The 17,536-nt window shown below is 64.5% G+C and overlaps 2 protein-coding genes across 3 annotated transcripts in view; both read right to left on the reverse strand.

Moving 5' to 3' along the window:
* The window catches only part of INTS3 (integrator complex subunit 3), a 64,887-nt gene extending 64,030 nt beyond the window's left edge, over nt 1-857 (reverse strand). Inside the window, exon 1 of the mRNA XM_030541883.1 lies at nt 526-857. Coding sequence (XP_030397743.1) covers nt 526-612 — 87 coding nt within the window. The 5' untranslated portion in view covers nt 613-857. The remainder of the gene's footprint in view (nt 1-525) is intronic.
* A 5,126-nt stretch (nt 858-5,983) lies between these two features.
* The window catches only part of NPR1 (natriuretic peptide receptor 1), a 36,904-nt gene continuing 25,351 nt past the window's right edge, over nt 5,984-17,536 (reverse strand). For both annotated transcript variants that reach the window (XM_030541757.1, XM_030541756.1), the window contains 12 exons: nt 15,774-15,878; nt 14,198-14,269; nt 13,672-13,831; nt 12,773-12,928; nt 12,007-12,175; nt 11,413-11,559; nt 11,034-11,157; nt 9,835-9,903; nt 8,895-9,069; nt 7,377-7,475; nt 7,016-7,107; nt 5,984-6,671 (listed from right to left, as the gene is read on the reverse strand). In XM_030541757.1, the coding sequence (XP_030397617.1) occupies nt 6,609-6,671; nt 7,016-7,107; nt 7,377-7,475; nt 8,895-9,069; nt 9,835-9,903; nt 11,034-11,157; nt 11,413-11,559; nt 12,007-12,175; nt 12,773-12,928; nt 13,672-13,831; nt 14,198-14,269; nt 15,774-15,878 (1,431 nt within the window). In that variant the 3' untranslated portion in view covers nt 5,984-6,608. The remainder of the gene's footprint in view (nt 6,672-7,015; nt 7,108-7,376; nt 7,476-8,894; nt 9,070-9,834; nt 9,904-11,033; nt 11,158-11,412; nt 11,560-12,006; nt 12,176-12,772; nt 12,929-13,671; nt 13,832-14,197; nt 14,270-15,773; nt 15,879-17,536) is intronic.

Raw genomic sequence — 17,536 nt, forward strand, 5'->3', positions numbered from 1 at the left:
CTTGGCTCCCAACCCTTCTCTAACCACCTATTCGTAGTGGAGAAAAAAAGCAAGATAACAAGCAGAATGACATGATTTCAATGTCTCATGTCTTGGGTCCTGCCAGGGCTCCAAAATGCTTTGGCAGTCAGTAGAAATACGTACCAGAATGACAGTTTTCCTGTTATCAGAAAGAAAAAATGAGGAATCCTGTCAACCCTGAAATCTAAAGCAGACTGCGATCCTGTTCCACAGTCTTGCACCTCCAAAGTGCCCACACGTGAAGCAGCAGGGCCTGACCCCAGTGAGGAAGTGAAGAACCACTTGCCCATTGGGAACATCAGCAGGCCAACATGCTACCGCTCGCCCTCCAGTGCAATGGAGACAAAATCCAGGGAGCTTCACCCAAATGCACACTGGCTTCAGACTGAGCTGGGGCAGGGGAAGCACACTGGGGAGTGAGATCCACTCTGTCCCCATGCCGTCTCCATGCCACCCCTTACAGCCCCCTGGCCAGCTCCCCGTCCCACCGCCACCTGCACCTACCTCCTCTAACTCATCCTTGGCATCCAGGAGGGTGGAGAGCAGCAACTTCCCCCCCGCTGCCGCCGCTCCCCCCTTCCCCTTCTCCATGGCTGGGCAGGGGCTCCCCGCTGTCACTCACAGCCCGGGGCCAAGGGGGGGGCTCCACGGGGGGCTGCCCCGCCTCCCCCGGGAGCAGGGGATGGGGGGCTCCTCTCAGCCCGAGACCCCTCCCAGCACCTGCCTGGCACCTTGGGGGGGGCGGGGGGGGCAGATTCCCGCTCTCTGTCCTGGGGGGGTCGGTGTAAGGGGGGGCAGGTCCCCAGGCTGGAGGGGGAGGGGCTCTCTCCCCGAGGGGGGGCTGTCTCCTCTGAGGGGACGGGGGGGGCTCTGTACCCGGGGGGAGGGGGGGAGCAGGCGCCTCCACACCCCCCACCCAACAGCACAGACCGGAAGTCACTGGGAGCGACAGGAGGGGGGGCGGAGGAGGAAGCGGCTCACGCGCCGGAAGGACCCGCCCCTCCACCCCTCTCGGGCCAATGGCAGCGGGGAGAGGCCCCCGAGCGACAGGCGGGGAAGGTGGCTCCGCCCCAACGTCTCGTCACAGCCGGGGGCTGGGCCGGCGAGGTGGTCTGGCCAATCGGAGGGCGGGGGCGGGGTTTCCGTAGGGCCGGAGCGTCTCGCGTGCTTGGCTGGGGGGGGGAGAAGCGCGAGGCCGGGAGTCGGAGCGCCCCTCCCCCCTCCCAGCGGAGCGCAGCGCGCGCCCCCGCCCCGCCGCGTGCAGGGCGCTGTACGATTTACCGACCCCCCATGTGCAGGGCGCTGTATGAGTCACTGCCCTCCCCATGTGCAGGGCGCTGTATGATTTACCGACCCCCCATGTGCAGGGCGCTGTATGATTCACTGCCCTCCCCATGTGCAGGGCGCTGTACGATTTACCGCCCCCCCAGTGTGCAGGGCGCTGTACGATTTACCGCCCCCCCAGTGTGCAGGGCGCTGTATGATTTACCGACCCCCCCATATGCAGGGCGCTGTACGATTTACCACCTCCCCAATGTGCAGGGCGCTGTATGATTTACCGACCCCCCATGTGCAGGGCGCTGTATGATTTACCGCCCCCCCATGTGCAGGGCGCTGTATGATTTACTGACCCCCCATGTGCAGGGCGCTGTATGATTCACTGCCCTCCCCATGTGCAGGGCGCTGTATGATTTACCGCCCCCCCATGTGCAGGGCGCTGTACGATTTACCGCCCCCCCAGTGTGCAGGGCGCTGTATGATTTACTGACCCCCCATGTGCAGGGCGCTGTATGATTCACTGCCCTCCCCATGTGCAGGGCGCTGTATGATTTACCGCCCCCCCATGTGCAGGGCGCTGTATGATTTACCGCCCCCCCATGTGCAGGGCGCTGTATGATTCACTGCCCTCCCCATGTGCAGGGCGCTGTATGATTTACCGCCCCCCCATGTGCAGGGCGCTGTACGATTTACCACCCCCCCAGTGTGCAGGGCGCTGTATGATGTACCGACCCCCCATGTGCAGGGCGCTGTATGATTCACTGCCCTCCCCATGTGCAGGGCGCTGTATGATTTACCGCCCCCCCATGTGCAGGGCGCTGTATGATTTACCGCCTCCCCATGTGCAGGGCGCTGTACGATTTACCACCCCCCCAGTGTGCAGGGCGCTGTATGATTCACCGCCCCCCCCGCCGCATGCAGGGCGCTGTACGATTTACCGCCCCCCCCATGTGCAGGGCGCTGTATGATTCACCGCCCCCCCCACCGCATGCAGGGCGCTGTACGATTTACCGCCCCCCCCATGTGCAGGGCGCTGTATGATTCACCGCCCCCCCGCCGCATGCAGGGCGCTGTACGATTTACCGCCCCCCCATGTGCAGGGCGCTGTACGATTTACCACCCCCCCCAGTGTGCAGGGCGCTGTATGATGTACCGACCCCCCATGTGCAGGGCGCTGTATGATTCACTGCCCTCCCCATGTGCAGGGCGCTGTATGATTTACCGCCCCCCCCATGTGCAGGGCGCTGTATGATTTACCGCCTCCCCATGTGCAGGGCGCTGTACGATTTACCGCCCCCCCAGTGTGCAGGGCGCTGTATGATTCACCGCCCCCCCGCCGCATGCAGGGCGCTGTACGATTTACCGCCCCCCCATGTGCAGGGCGCTGTACGATTTACCGCCCCCCCATGTGCAGGGCGCTGTATGATTCACCGCCCCCCCACCGCATGCAGGGCGCTGTACGATTTACCGCCCCCCCATGTGCAGGGCGCTGTATGATTCACCACCCCCCCGCCGCATGCAGGGCGCTGTACGATTTACCGCCCCCCCCATGCCGTGTGCTCTTCACTCCCCCACCCTGTCGACCCTCCCCTGCAGCTCTCAGCCAGGGCTCTTCACCACAGCCATGGTTCTGTGGCCTCACAGGCCGTGGGGCTGCCCCCAGCAGGGCACTGAGGCTGCAGAGATAAAGAAACTCACTGCTCTGGTAGCCAGCAGAGCCTGTTTGCCACATAACTTGTTCCACAGATTCATCAGCCACCTCCCCTGCCCCCTGTCCCAGCGCTGATCAGATTCAGGAGTGCAGGGAACTGGGAGCCAGAAGGGGAAGTGTAGGAGGAGGCCGGGCACAGCAGACAGCACCACAGCCGGGGTGATAAGCCCGATCCCCTGGGCGGCGCTGGGTCCCTGCCAGGCCCAGGCCTGGTTTCCCTTGGGTGGGCACGGGGGGGACGGACTCTCAAGGGCTTGGGGACAGTGAAGGCATGAGGGAGGTCTGACCATGAGGGCCTGAGCGACAGCAGTTGGAGGGTGTGGGGGGAACAGGGTACCAGGGTGCAGTGTCCCACCTCCAGGACAGTTCGGAACAGGCCCATAGGGGCTGAAAGTCAGGCCTGTCTGGCAGCCGCTCGGTGGCCCCGTGTGGGTCTCAGCCCAGTTCCTTGGGGGCAAAGTGCCCATGTCACATCAACCACCATCACTGCTGGTGCTAACTGGCCCCTTTGCCAGCCGCCTCCGCAGAGAGGCCAGAGCCTGCCTGGGCCATGGAGACCAAGCCCGCTCCACTTGGGCTGTGCGTGAGGGGAGCCTGCCGTGCCCAGCCTGGCTGCTCAGCTCCAGTGCCAGGTGGACGTTATAGGGGCCAGTCACAGCATAATCCCAGGCAGGGTCCCCCTTGCAGCGAGGAGGGGGTGTCCCCAGGGTGCCCGCCCCCATCATGCTTCGTCAGGGCAATTCCTGGCATGGGCTGTTCACTGCCTCTCCCTGCCCTGCACAGGACCCTGGTCTGGCTGTCATGTAAACTGCAGTGGGAGCTAAAGTCTGGCTCTGGAATCGTGCCCCCCAATTGCTCCCCCATGGCAGCTGTAAGGGTCACAGCCCCCAGCCCATCACCCCAGCTCGGTTCCAGGCTTCCTGCCATTGTCACGGGGTCAGCAGGTGGCTCTTCTCTGCCTGAGGTCAGGGGCCCATGGCTGGCAAAGCTACTTCCTTCCCGGCTCACCCTACAGCCCTGGGCCCCCCAAGAGAGCCTACTGTGGGCCACAGACCCTGGGCCGGGCCGGGGCTGGGCATGATTGGTCCTGTCTGTGGCTGCAGCTCACCCGCAGCTCAGGGGACCCGCTCCCTAGGGCAGGCGAGCCCTGAGACCCCAGGGGCCAGCTCCCCTCGACCTCTGACCTGCCAGGCTCCCAGGAAACTCCCACCCGCTGTCTGTCTGTCCATCCGTCTGCCTCGAGATCCCATCCCCGCCCGGGAGACCCACCTCACCCTCCGACTGCAGAATTAGCCCCACAGCAGAGATTCCCATTATCTGACCCTCCCTGGCGCGATCAGGTTCCCCATCCCAGCCTGCACGAGGGCAGCAGAAGGGTGACCCCTCAATGGGGCTGGCCCAGGGGACACGAGCCTGCCCTGCTGCAGGTACAGCATGTTACAGATCCACCCTGCCAGGTGCGTGGCCAGCCCCACTGGTGCCTAGTGCTGCCCCTACGAGGCCTGGGTTCGTCCCCACCTCAGCGCTCACTCGCTAGGCTGCTCTGGGCGTCCCAGGCCCCAGGCTGTCCCCCCTGCAATGTCCTCCATGCAACCTGTCCCCGGGAGCAGCCGCCCCTGAGCTGGGGTGAGGGCTCCCGGGAATTGCTGCCCAGTGGTGATGCTGTGGCCTGCAGGGGGCCGGGGTGGGCTACCGCAGCTCCCCATCGTTCTCCAGCCATGTGGCTGGGGCCCAGAGCCGAACGGACCAGCCTTCTCGGGAAGGCATCCTCAGCCCACCTTACAGGTGGCTAAACTGAAGCACAGAAGTCAGTCAGCAGAAAAGCTAGAGCCAGAACCCAGGAGTCCTGACTGCCCCCCCGCCCCGAGCCCTCTCTCACCCAGAGCCAGGGCAGAACCCAGGAGCCCTGCCCACGCCCCCCGTCGCCTGCTCTAACCCACACCCCTCCCACCCAAAGCTGGGGATAGAACCCAGGAGTCCTGGCGCCAAGCCTACCGCCCTCACTGCTAGACGAGGTTTCCTGCCACAACCCCAGTGACCAGCGGGGTGAGCCAGGAACTCCAGTGAGATTCTCTGTGCACCTACGGGGAGCTGGTTACAGGAGCAGGTAGATTTGGGGGGGAGGGTACAGTGCACAAATGCTGTTCCCAGGGGTGGGGGCGTCAGAGGCAGGCTTTTGCAGCCACGGGGCCCCTAGCCAGCCGGGCGCTCACCCAGCCGGGGGGTGTGGGGGGCGTGCTTTGCTGCTGGCCTGGCTGCTGACTTTGACAAATGAGCCCAGGGAACGTCCCGTTCAGGCCTGTGCGTTCCTGGCAGGGCCAGAGGTGCCTGCTCAGCCCTGTTGCCTCCCTCGCATTCCTGGCAGGGGCCAGGGATTCCCAGCTCTGAGCGGAGGGCTGCCTGGCTCTCCTGGGGCAGGACTGGGCTGAGCCCCGCCTCCCTGCAGTGTCCCACATGCCCAGATTGGCTCTGCAGAGGTGCCCCTACAATCCTGGTGGGTCAGGCTCAGGTTGCTGGCACAGCTGTGTATGAGGGAGGGCAGGAGCTGGGGGGCTGGCAGAGCTGGTGGAGGCTGGAGTGCCACTATGGTCCCTGCCCAGTTCATCCCATTCCCCGTGAGGCAGGACGCCCCACCTGCCAGTCGGTGCCCGCCTAGTGCAACCAGCCAGCGCCCCTTGGCCTCACAGACACCACCCAGCTGGGGCTCCAGGGGGCAGGAGGAGGGGCAGCCTCCCCCAGCCTGCAGCACATGTGGGCGATGCCACTGCTGTGGGGCTGGGCTGCAGGGGCAGGGCAGCCCTGAGCCACCATGGTGCACACAGGGAATCCTAATTGAACCTGGTGATGCAGAGCCCCCTCTGCCCTGCAAGCTCCCCTACTCCCAGAGCTGGCCTTCCCTCCCCACGCGAGCCCCCACCTCCAAAGGCCTGCCCTCCCTCCCCCCAGGGCCCATGGGCATCATCACACAGAGGGCAAGATACACAGGCTTTATTACAAAGAGTAGAGCTCTGGTGACGACGCCCTGACAAGGAGCCCCCCTCCCCCACTGTGTGTGCACGGGGAGGGGGGGGCAATGCCCAGCTGTGTGAGCTCCCCCCACCGGTGGCTCCGAAGACAAGCATGGCGGGTCCTGGGGGATAGGCCCCCCAGGGTACAAGGCTCGGGGCTTGCGGGGGTGGGATCGGCTCCTGGCTCCGGCTTGGGGCCCCACCGCATGGGTGGAGAGAAGGGGGCAGCTCCGAGTCCAGCTCCCTGGGGCTCAGGGCTGGGAACAGGGCTGGGCCAGTGGTTCTGCTCCAGGATTTTGCGCAAGCCAAGGGTGGGGGCACTGGGAGGTGGGTGGGGTTGGGGGGCGCCACGCTGCTGCAGGGGTATCACCCCCCAGGCTTCAGTCCAACCATTCCATGCTCCCCCCTCACCCGACTCAGGCTGGCAGGCAGCAGAGACCCTTGGCGGGGGGAGGTTGTTTGAAGTGTCTGCAGAGGCCCTGCTGCCGTGTCCGGCTGGGGCGTCTGTGGGAGGGGCCGATGCCTGGAGGAGAGGCAGGATGGACCGGTGTGCGGGCGGATGCTGGTCCCACAGCAGGCAGGTAGGCCGGTCAGCCCCGCATGCTGATCAAACGCTCCCCCAGCAGCCAGTACGTCCGCATCTTGCCCTTGCCCTGCGGGAGCAGAGGAAGCTCAGGGCAGGACCCGGGGTGCCCCCCATGCAGGGTCCCAGGCAGCCTGGCCTGGGAGGGGGGTGCAGGCCAGGGGCAGAGTCTGCTCTGGCAGGTGTCAGGAGATGTGGCAGGGTCGGGGCAGCCGCCCCTTGCTTGGCCCAACCCCGGCGGGGCTCAAGGGGAGGAGCGTGGGGGGGGCATGTGTCCTGGGGAGGGGGCAGCTGGCTGTGCACAGGAACAGGACTCCATGGGGAGGGTACTAGTGCCCGGGGGGAGACAGTGGGGGGGGCTAGTAGGGGGGCAATGAGGCTGGTGGGGGCAGGGGGAGGCCAAGCTTCCATCACCTTCATCTCCACATCCCCACGCAGCTCCAGCTCGAAGCAGCCAACCTCCTCCAGGACGCTCTTGGTGGCCGACGACAGGTGGATCTTTAGGGCTGGAACCACAGACATGGGGCTGTGGGTAGCATGGGGACACCCCCCGCACCCACAGAGACCCAGCCCCCTCCAGCTCCCCGCAACCACCTGCCCGGCCTCAGCTCAGCTTCTGCGGAGGGCGACTGGCCCAGTCCAGCCAGCTCCAGCCACCCACTCCCCTCTGCTGGGCCCCCTGCTCCCCAGCACCCCTCCCCACTCCCCACCCAGTGCTCCCCTCTGCCTCCCATTTGCTGGCACCCTGCCCCAGCCCTGTGCCTGGCCCCTTTACCTTCCCCATTGGACTCCATCCGTGAGGCTGTGTTCACAGTGTCCCCAAAGAGACAATAGCGAGGCATCTTTAGACCGACCACCCCTGCGCAGACCGGGCCTGGGACAGGAGAGACAGAGCGTTGGGCACCCCCCTGCAGGCTGTACTCAGGGCTGCTTCACCCCCACCAGGGCTCATCCCTCCCCAGCCCAGTTCACATACATTCAAATCAACCAGCCCTCGCACGGATAGTGCTGGGCTTATGCAAAGGGCCTTGCATGCTAGCGGCTCCCTGGGTGCGGCAGGGAAGGTCCCCAGTCAGCCAGTGGTAGAGCTAGGAATAGAACCCAGGAGTCCTGGCTCCCAGCCCCCTGCTCTAACCACTAGACCCCCTGTGACATGGCACTCCATACACTTTATGGAAATATGCTGATTAATATGACATCACTGGAATTTGCTTTACACAAAACACCCCTTGTACGGTGCCATTAGAAAGCCTGTAATCGACTAAGTGTCTTATTCCTATATCTGGAGTTAGGAGAATAAGATATGAACTTGTATCACTGATGTAAACATATTAAGTGGAGGCCATTAAGGGAGCTCCAGAAACTATCAGTTGTAAATGGCCTTAGTTACTTGAAAGCCTCCCTGTGTAAGAGTGGGGCCAACCCATGGGGAATGGAGACTGGGGGGGTCTTAGTGACATGTGACCATGTCACCTGATACTGGAATCCATTTTAAATCTGGTTCTTTTCCATTTCGAAGGAGGGGTAAGGACCCAGAGAGACAAAGGATTCCCGCCTTGTGCCAAAGCTATAAGAGGGGGTGGAGCAGGACAAAGGGGGCTGCCAGTCATGAGAAACCCCCTGCTTCCCACCTGAGATGGCTGCTGGACCTAACAAGGACGGTACCGGGGAAAGGATTGGGCCCAGCCTAGGAAGGAGTCTAGTCTGTGAAAGCAGCTCGCTGGAACATCTCGGAGGGTGAGAGATTACAGGTGATCCGTTTCTTAATGTGTTCAGCTTAGACTTGCCTGTTTTTGCTTTATTTTGCTTGGTGACTGACTTTGTTCTGTCTGTTATTACTTGAAACCACTGAAATCCTCCTTTTATACTTCATAAAATCACTTTTGTTTATTAATAAACCCAGAGTAAGTGACTGATACCTGGGGGAGCAAACAGCTGTGCACCTCTCCCCATCAGTGTTAGAGAGGGGGACATTTTATGAGTTTACCCAGTATAAGCTTTATAGAGAGTAAAATGGATTTATTTGGGGTTCAGGCTCCCAGAAAGGCTGAACACTGGGCACTGGGAAAGTCCCTGTTAACTGAGAAGCCGCTGGGCTGGCTGAATCTGTTTCAGTGAACTGCAGAGAGGCCTGGCCCAACCTCTGGGTCTGTGCTGGAGCTGACAGGAGTATTGTCACGGGGTCAGTGTGTGCATGGGGGGTACCCTAGGGGCTCCCTGCAGCCCATTCCCTGGCACTGCCTGGGGCCATGCTGTGCTTGCTCAAGGCCCACCCTGCCGCCCCCCCACTCACCGCTGTGGATCCCGATGCGCAGTTTGAGTTGCTGGTCCGGCCGGTGGCGGATCTTGAAGGTGCGCACAGCGTCGAGCAGGGCCAGGGACATGCGGGCCACCTCCCGGGCGTGCAGTTTGCCGTTGCGCACTGGCAGCCCTGACACCACCATGTAGGCGTCGCCAATCGTCTCCACCTGCGGGGGAGGGGGAAGCACAGCCCTGGGGCAAACCAGCCGCACACGCTGCCCCCACCTCCCCGGATGTCTCTTGCTCCAGGCCTTGTAGTGAGGCTCAAGCCCATGGAGCAATGGGGGGGCATATCTGTCCAGGCAGCTTAAGAGTCTGTATGTGTGTGTGTGCGCGCACGTGCGTGTACAACCTCGCACGTGTGTGTGCACTCCCGCATGTGTGCATGCCTGTGCCCAGGCAACCTCAGCAGACCAGGAACCTCCAGCGTTGCACTCGGCAGACGCACCCTCTTGCCTCTGGTCATGAGCTGCCCCCAGCTGACAGGGTCTGGAGGAAACTTCTTACCCCAGAACTCCCCCTTCCTCCCAGCGACAGGACATTGGGCTGGGCAGGCCTGGCAGCACCTCTGCTCCGTGGCATTGGCCCTTGCAGGGCCTGGCAGTGTGTCTCAGGGGGCAGTGCCAGCTCCTCTGACAGAGCAGCAGGGCACGGCTGGGGGGCGTGGAGCTGCAGCAGCTGCCTCCGGAGTGAGGATTTCGAGGGCCAGGAGGGCAGATCCAGCCAGCTGGGGGCGACCTCGGATCCAGGGCAGAGCTGGGTGCACTTCTCGGCAATGGCGTCTCCACCAGGGCAGCAGCATGTGGGGGGCTGTCCCGAGGTGGGGAGCAGCTATTTGTTCATGCCAGAACGATCAGTCTAAATGAAGGCCGGTGTCGGCCAGATCCCCCCGCCCCTGGCAGGGCCCCCCAGCCCAGGCAGCCCCCCGTCACCTTGTAGACGTCGAAGTTGTCGATGATGGCGTCGAAGCAGGTGTACAGGTCGTTCAGCAAGGTCACAACCTGCAACGCACACAGCAGGGGGGAGGGGGAGGTGAGAGGCTGCGGCGACTCGGCCTGGCCTGATCCCCCCACCCCTGGGGCAGTGAGCGCTCCCCCCCTTACACACCAGCCCCAGGGAGGTGGGAGATAGGCGGGGGGGCCGCAGACTCCTGCCCAGGGGATCCGGGCTGCGCCGTCCCTGTGCTGCGGACGGATGAAGCACTGACGCAGGCAGGGCACCTTGAGTCGGAGCCTGGCAGCTCTGCCGAAGCAGAGGGCTGTGCCCGCCGGTGGGGGCGGGAGCCAGGGCGCCAAGCGCCGCCAGCCCTGCCTGTGCCTGGAACCCCCTGCTCGGCCCTTCAGCCTCCACGCAGCTCTGCCCAGGGCGGGCTTTGAACCCCGGGACGGGGACCCTGGCCAGTTCTCTCCTGCCCCCTTTCTCCTCCCCAGCACTGACTGCAGGCAGGATTCCCCTCCCCAACCCATGGGGGGCCAGACAGTGGCCCTGCCTGGAGGACTGGGACAGACCACAGACCTCCCCCAGCGACCTACGGGGGCTCTCACCCTGCCTCCCCGGTTACCTGCATGGGCGGGGGGGGGTTGCTCTCACCCCACCCCCTGGTTACCTGCATGGGTGGGGGGGCTGCTCTCACCCCGCCCCCCGGTTACCTGCATGGGCGGGGGGTGGGCTGCTCTCACCTCACCCCCCACGGTTATCTGCATGGGCGGGGTGGACTGCTCTCACTTCACCCCCCCATGGTTATCTGCATGGGGGGGGCTGCTCTCACCTCAACCCCCATGGTTATCTGCATGGGGGGGGCTGCTCTCACCTCAACCCCCATGGTTATCTGCATGGGGGGGCTGCATGAGGGGGCTGCTCTCACCCCACTCCCCCGGTTACCTGCATGGGGGGGCTGCATGGGGGGACTGCTCTCATCCCCCCCGGTTACCTGCATGGGGGAGCTGCATGAGGGGGCTGCTCTTACCCCACTCCCTGCATGGGGGGGCTGCATGAGGGGGCTGCTCTTACCCCACCCCCCCGGTTACCTGCATGGGGGGGCTGCATGAGGGGGCTGCTCTCACTCCGCCCCTCTGGTTACCTGCATGGGGGGGCTGCATGAGGGGCTGCTCTCACCTCGCCCACCGGTTACCTGCATGGGGGTGCTCTCTGCTGACAGGGCCGTGAACCCTACGATGTCGCTGAAGTAGATGGTGACGTTGTCGAAGGCCTCAGCCTGCACCGTCTCCCCGCGCTTCAGCTGCTCGGCCACAGAGCTGGGGGACAGGGAGCGCGGGATGAGGGATGGGGACAGAAGAGGCCTGGATGCCCAGGTGTTTGGGGGCCTCCCTGGCAAACAGTAGGGGAGGAGGAGCAGGCCCCCACAGCACTGAGGGGGGCTGAGGGTGGAGCCTGGGTGCCAATGGGGCAGTCTAGGATCTGGTCTCAGGCATGAGGCCTGGTGCCCTCGGGAGTACGGGGGGTTAAGGAGCCTGCCTGGGAGTGGAGGGGGGGTCCGGCCCGTCACTCACTGGGGCAGGATCTGGTAGAGCAGGACCTCGGCCTTGCGCTTCTCCTCCAGGTAGGCCTGCGTCCGCTCCTCCACCAGCTCCTCCAGGTTGTTGGCGTACTGCTCCATGCGCGACAGCAGGTTGTCCAGGATGTTGCTGCTGTTCTCCCTGCAACGCACGGGGCCGTGAGGATGCTGGGCCACGGGAATGACCCTTTCTCCCACCCTCACAGCTCCCTGGCCTCCAGACCTCGCCGAGGGTGGGGCACCCCACGCCAGCCATGCAGCCAGCACAGCCCCCCCACTCACCCCCTCTCCCACCCGAGGACAGGGACTCAATGGAATAACCAGGGTGGAAGCGGCTGGGGCAGGGCCCCATGACCAGCCAGCAGCAGGCAGGCTCCAGGGGCAGAGCAGGACCTGCAGCCCCAGGCACCGGGGGTGAGCAGTCCCACCCGTCCCTCCATGGGCTGGGCGACTCGAGCGGGGCCTGTGCCAGGAGGAAGTGGGGTGGGAGGCGGTGGGGAGGGTCTGACTGAGGAGTCTGTGGCTTGGGGGGGTGACGTGGCTGATTTGAGGGGGCTGGCAGTGACGGGGGGGGAAAACAGGCGCTCACCTGTTGAACTTGTGGAGCAGGATCTTGATCTGGTTGAAGTCCGGCCGCTCCAGCACGTCCTCGGCCCAGCAGTGCTGCATGAGCTGCCCCAGCTCCTCGATGTGGCAGGCCACGTTCACGGATGGCCGGAAGTAGGGGCGCTCGCCGCTCTTTACCCGCTCGATGATCTCTGGGGGCGGGGGCAGGGGTGAGCTGGGGGCTCCATGGGCAGCAAGGCACAGGCCCCAGATGCCCCCCCAGGGGCCACGGCCCAGGCTCACTTCAAACATCAGCCTTCCCTCAATGCCCCACTTGGCCCTAGGGCTGAGTGCACAGGATAGGACTCAGGACTCCTGGGTTCTCTGCCTGGCTCTGCCGCTTTCCCCTGCCTTCCAGCTGGCTGGTGGGTTGGGACTCTTGGTTGCCCACCCCACTCCTTCAACCCTGCTTTCCTGGCACCTGTCCAGGGAACGGACCCCGTCCCATCTGCCCCAAATACGGGCTCTCCTGGGGGGACCAAGCCCGGCTTCCCTCAGCCCAGGATTCCAGCCAGCACCTGCCCCACTGGCACTCCGCTCCCTGGCCTCCACCAGCCTCACAGAGGCTCCTCTCCCAGCACACTGTCTAGGAGGGGGGGAACACCCCATTTACACAGCCAGACGAGTGAGCTCCCCGAAGGGCACTCCCTCTGCGCTGGGCACCAGCCCCCCTGCAGGACTCACCCCCTCCCCTAGTACTCTCACTTTTGGAGTCGTCCCCCCCCGGGCTACCCTTCCCCCACTCTCACCTTTGGGGCTCAGGTCCAGCCCCTCCACGTAGAAGACCCCGTTGCGCAGGGCTATCTCCTGCAGGATGATCCCAAAACTGTATACGTCGCCTTTCTGGGTGCCACGGGCCAGGGGCACCTCCATGCGCAGCAGCTCAGGTGCTGTCCACAGCTTCTCTGGGGGGGGGCAAGGAGACAGGGTCAGCCAGAGCAGGGGGTAGAGACAGGAGAGGGGCATGGAAGGCCAGCGGGAGGGAAAATACCCGGGTTGGCGTGGCTGCCCCGCTGTATTGTGGGTACCACCACCTGGGGCCTTCCAGCCGGGCTGGGGCTTGGGAGTGCCTGGATCCGAGCCACAGGGTGTTCCCCCCACTGACCTGGCCTGGGACTGGGACTAGCGGGGCGGGGATGGGGTGGCCAGTGACGGTTGGGGGGGCATATCTGGGACCAGCAGGGAAAGATGGGGGAGGGTGGCTGATGAGGATCGGGGCGGCATGGCTGGGATCAGCAGGGGGGATGGAGTGGCCAGTGAGCGTCGGGGGGCAGCATGTCTGGGATGGGGGAGCCGTGGCTGGGCCCAGCGTGGGTTGGGGGGCCGTGGCTGGTGAGGGTTGGGGGGGCACGGCTGGGATCAGCGGGGGGGGAGATGGGATGGCCAGTGAGGGTCGGGGGCAGCTTGGCTGGGATCAGCGGGTCAGGGATCGAGTGGCCAGTGAGGGTTGGGGGGCGGCATGGCTGGGATGCGGGCCCGTGACTGGTGAGGGGCGGGGGCGGGGGCATGGCTGGGACCAGCGGGGAGGGATGGGGTGGCCGGTGGCAGGACCCAGCAGGGTCCAGGCTGAGTGAGCAGGCTAGAGTCGGGCTGTGTTCACCCCGAGGGGACCCCCCCCACCCGTTTCCAGGGGCGCCGCAGCCCTCACTGGCAAAGAGCACATGGGAGTCGTCGGAGTCGGGGGCCAGGCGGAAGCTCTCCAGCCCGTAGTCCGTGATCTTGAGCACGAAGCGACTGTCCACCACGCAGTTGGAGGACTTGAGGTTGCCATGGGAGACGATCACCCCGTTGTGCAGGAACAGCATCCCCTGGGGGGGGCAGAGAAGTGGGGTGGGGGGTGCTGGAGCCTCAGCCTGGGACCTTCTGCAGTGAGGGCCAGATCCCCTGCCAGGCCTTGGTGGGGGGGCAGCAGAGCTGGTGCCTAGGTCAGAGCTGGGCTCAGAGGCCCCATGGGGAAGGCAAAGGGCTGCGTATGGGCACTGGGGATTGCAGGGGCAGGCAGGTGGGGAGGGGAGGCAGAGGGTCTGGGGGCTGCTGGGGGCCGGGTGCTACAGGGGGCAGGCAGGGGGCAGCCAGAGAGCTGGGCATGGGAGGCTGGGGACTGCGGAGGCAGGCGGGGGGCTGGGGGGGACCAGGGGCTGGGCGCAGGGCACAGGCGGGAGGTCGGCCATTACCTTGACGATGTCAGTGGTGAGCGAGTACCGGAACATCCAGTCCAGCGTGATGCTCTCGTTCTCCAGGATGTCCTGCATGGGATGGGCACAAGCACAGAGAGGGGTGGGGGCTGAGCCGCTCTCCCTCCTCCCACCAGCTAGGGCTCTGGATCCTTCTGCAAACTCCCCCCAACGGCCCCATCTCCTCACCAGCGAGACTTGCTGGTCATGGGGGTGGGGGTGGCACCGGACCAGGCTTGGCTGGTCTATCCTGGCGCCAACCCCTGGTGTGGGCGCAGTACTGAACCAGGGCCACGTGCAGCTGGCACTGGAGTAGGGGGGGCTGCGCTGGTGCAAAGCGCACGTGGCACGGCTGGGGCTTGGCCACCCGCTGACAGTCCAGGGCAGGCCGGGTGGAGGGGAGTGAGGGACTTGACGGCTCTCCATGTTCAGAGGGAACTGGAGAATAAGGGAGCATGTCCCCATGGCGCCTGGCTGGCCGACAGGGAGCCCCACGGCCAGTGGGGTACCCAGCAGGGACCCCCGGGGCCTCTCTCTCGGTCATTAGAGGAACTGTATCTGCGCCAGAGCGCGCGGCCAGGAATCCAGGCCTGTCACGAGAGAGGAAACGTGGGAGGGGAGCGTCCTCCCCCCCATAAATCATCCTGCTTGGAAACAGCCCCGGCACCAGCGCTCGCTGGGCCCTGGGGGGGCCCAGCCGTGCCCCCTCCTTTTAATTCAGACACTGCCCCCGCCATCGCTGCTGCAAAGCGTGACCCTCCCAACACGGGGACCGTCCTGCTGGGGCTCGGACAGGCCTGCCCACTGCTCTGCATGTTTGCACTGAGTCCAGCCTGGACACTAGGTCACAGCCCTTCTCCTCCCCTCGTCGGCAGAGGATCGGTGCCTGGGGACCCCACCCAGGAACGGCAGCATGCAGGGCGCTGGGCATCAGGCCTGGGGTCTCCTCAGGAATCCCATCGGGCCCCTCCCCTGCTGCCCCAACGCCTTCCAGCAGGCTCTGCACAGCACCAGGCAAACCTTCACTGGCTGCCACATGGAGCCTCCCCGCCATCTCAGCTGGCTCTCAGGCTCCCTGCTTCCACCCACTGGACCCCACTCCCCTCCCAGAGCCTGGGAGAGAACCCAGGAGTCCTGGCTCCCAGCCCCCCCCCTCTAACCACTAGCCCCCACTCCCCTCACAGAGCCCAGGAGAGAACCCAGGAGTCCTGGCTCTCAGGTCCCCGCTCTAACCACTAGCCCCCACTCCCCTCCCAGAGCCCAGGAGAGAACCCAGGAGTCCTGGCTCTCAGGCACCCTGCTCCAGCTCACTGGACCCCACTCCCCTCAAAGAGCCCGGGAGAGAACCCAGGAGTCCTGGCTCCCAGCCCCCCCCCGCTCTAACCACTAGCCCCCACTCCCCTCCCAGAGCCCAGGAGAAAACCCAGGAGTCCTGGCTCTCAGGCACCCTGCTCCAACTCACTGGACCCCACTCCCCTCAAAGAGCCCGGGAGAGAACCCAGGAGTCCCAGCTCCCAGTCCCATCCACTACCCACCACTGCATCTCCTCCATCCCATAGCCCCTGCGCGGCGATACCTGGAGGCTTCCGCGTGGGCAGTACTCCGTCAGGATGCAGATGTTTGGGGGGTCCGTGCAGGCTCCGACGAAGCGGGTCAGGTGTTCATTCTGGACGTCCCTCATCTACAGGGGGATGGAGAAGGCAGGATTAAGGGGAAGCCGCTTGGAGTCCTTAGTGCCTTTCCTCCCAAAGTGCTTTGCAGGCCACTCACCCAGCACTGGGATGCAGCCGCCTCCGAAAGGCATGTGTGGGGCAGGGCTGTCTGTGCCCCATCGCTGCCGATGGGAGAGGGGCCCAAGCGGGACAGTCCCCATGTTGGGAGGGTCACACCATTTCTACAAGGGACCCCTCACTCAGCTCTGAGATGCAGCCACCTCTGGGGTGGGGCTCAGCAGCTGTTTAAACAGGCAGAAGCTGTGGAGGAAGCCTCTGCTCAGCCTAATGAAGGATTTATCAGGCCAGTCAGGTGAGCAGGAAATTGCTTGGCTGGCATCCAAGTGCGTGATATTTACGAGGTGAGCTGAGTGCTGGTGGGGTCCAAGGTCGCTCCGTGATCAGCAGCCCCAACTTCTTGTGCTGAATTCCAGTCCAAAAAGCAGAGGAATGACCCAATGCAATGCGCCTGCCCCCCACATCTCCAGCTGTAGCCAGATGTTGGGAGATGCAGCGCAGCACCCTGCAAGCTAGGCCCTGCGTATGCACAGGACATGGGGACTGTGGAACATGTGGCCAGTTTCCTCTTGGCCTGTCACCTCCCCACTCCTCCCGCTGGCTGAACCCCTGCATGTTTTCCCCACAGCTGGCACAGGGACAGAGGGTCCCTGGCCAGCGCATACATTTAAAAAGACCCGATGTGCTAAAACCTTCCTCCATATGCGGGGGCAGAGGGAACGTCCCGGCTCGGCAAGACGCTGCAGGAATTCACCTCCCACGCTGCACTAGGCTGGATGCCCCATGGATTGGGGTAGCTCTAACCCGGGAGCTCTCCCTGCCCCATGGCTGTGTCACCATGGTCGGCGTCTCCCCTGGAGCCAGGACCGAAAGGGAACAGGGCCCATAAGCTGCAGTCATGGCTCTGGGGCCATGCACGGGTCACTGGAGCTCCGGAAGAGGAGCTGAGACTTGGCCTCCCTCAGCCTAACAGGGAAAGCAGCAGATATCCCGGTTCTGAGGCTGGGGGAAGCATTATGATCACGTCGCCGCCCCAGGCCAGAGCGCTGCCTCACGTCAGTTACAAATCCACACCCCATTCACCACCTTGTCTGAGGCGGGGCAGCCAGATGGGTCATGCGGCCGCCAAGTCTGGATGGGGTCTATCATCAAAGCGCCCTCAGGCCTAGCTGGTGTCCCTGGCCAGGGGTTATGGAGCCTCCACCCCTGTCCGGCCTGAGTGGGACAGACAGCCCCCCACCCGGTGCAGGAGCCTGCGCTGGGGGAGACCGGCCCACACAGGAGGTCTCGTGTCCAGCCAGCGAAGTCCCATCCAACTGCATAGACTCTGCCGGTCCTGTCCTGCCCTGGCCTCAGGCCCCCAGCTGCAGTGCCAAGGCTGGGCCACGTTCGGGAGGGGCACCTTGCTACTCACCGCCGCCAAGCACCCACGGCTCCAGCTGATATCAACAGCAGCCCCTGGTGCCCGGGCCCAGGGACCAGCTTTCATAACGCCCAGCAGCTCCCATGGGTCTGATTCGGGGGAGGGAGGGGAGCCAGACTCCAGGAGCCTGAAGTGGAGTGCTGGTAACCAGCCTCAACCTCCAGCAAAAGTCAGGCCTTAACCACT

The sequence above is a fragment of the Gopherus evgoodei genome, chromosome 24 (genome assembly GCF_007399415.2).
Source record: "Gopherus evgoodei ecotype Sinaloan lineage chromosome 24, rGopEvg1_v1.p, whole genome shotgun sequence".
NCBI lineage: Eukaryota > Metazoa > Chordata > Testudines > Testudinidae > Gopherus > Gopherus evgoodei.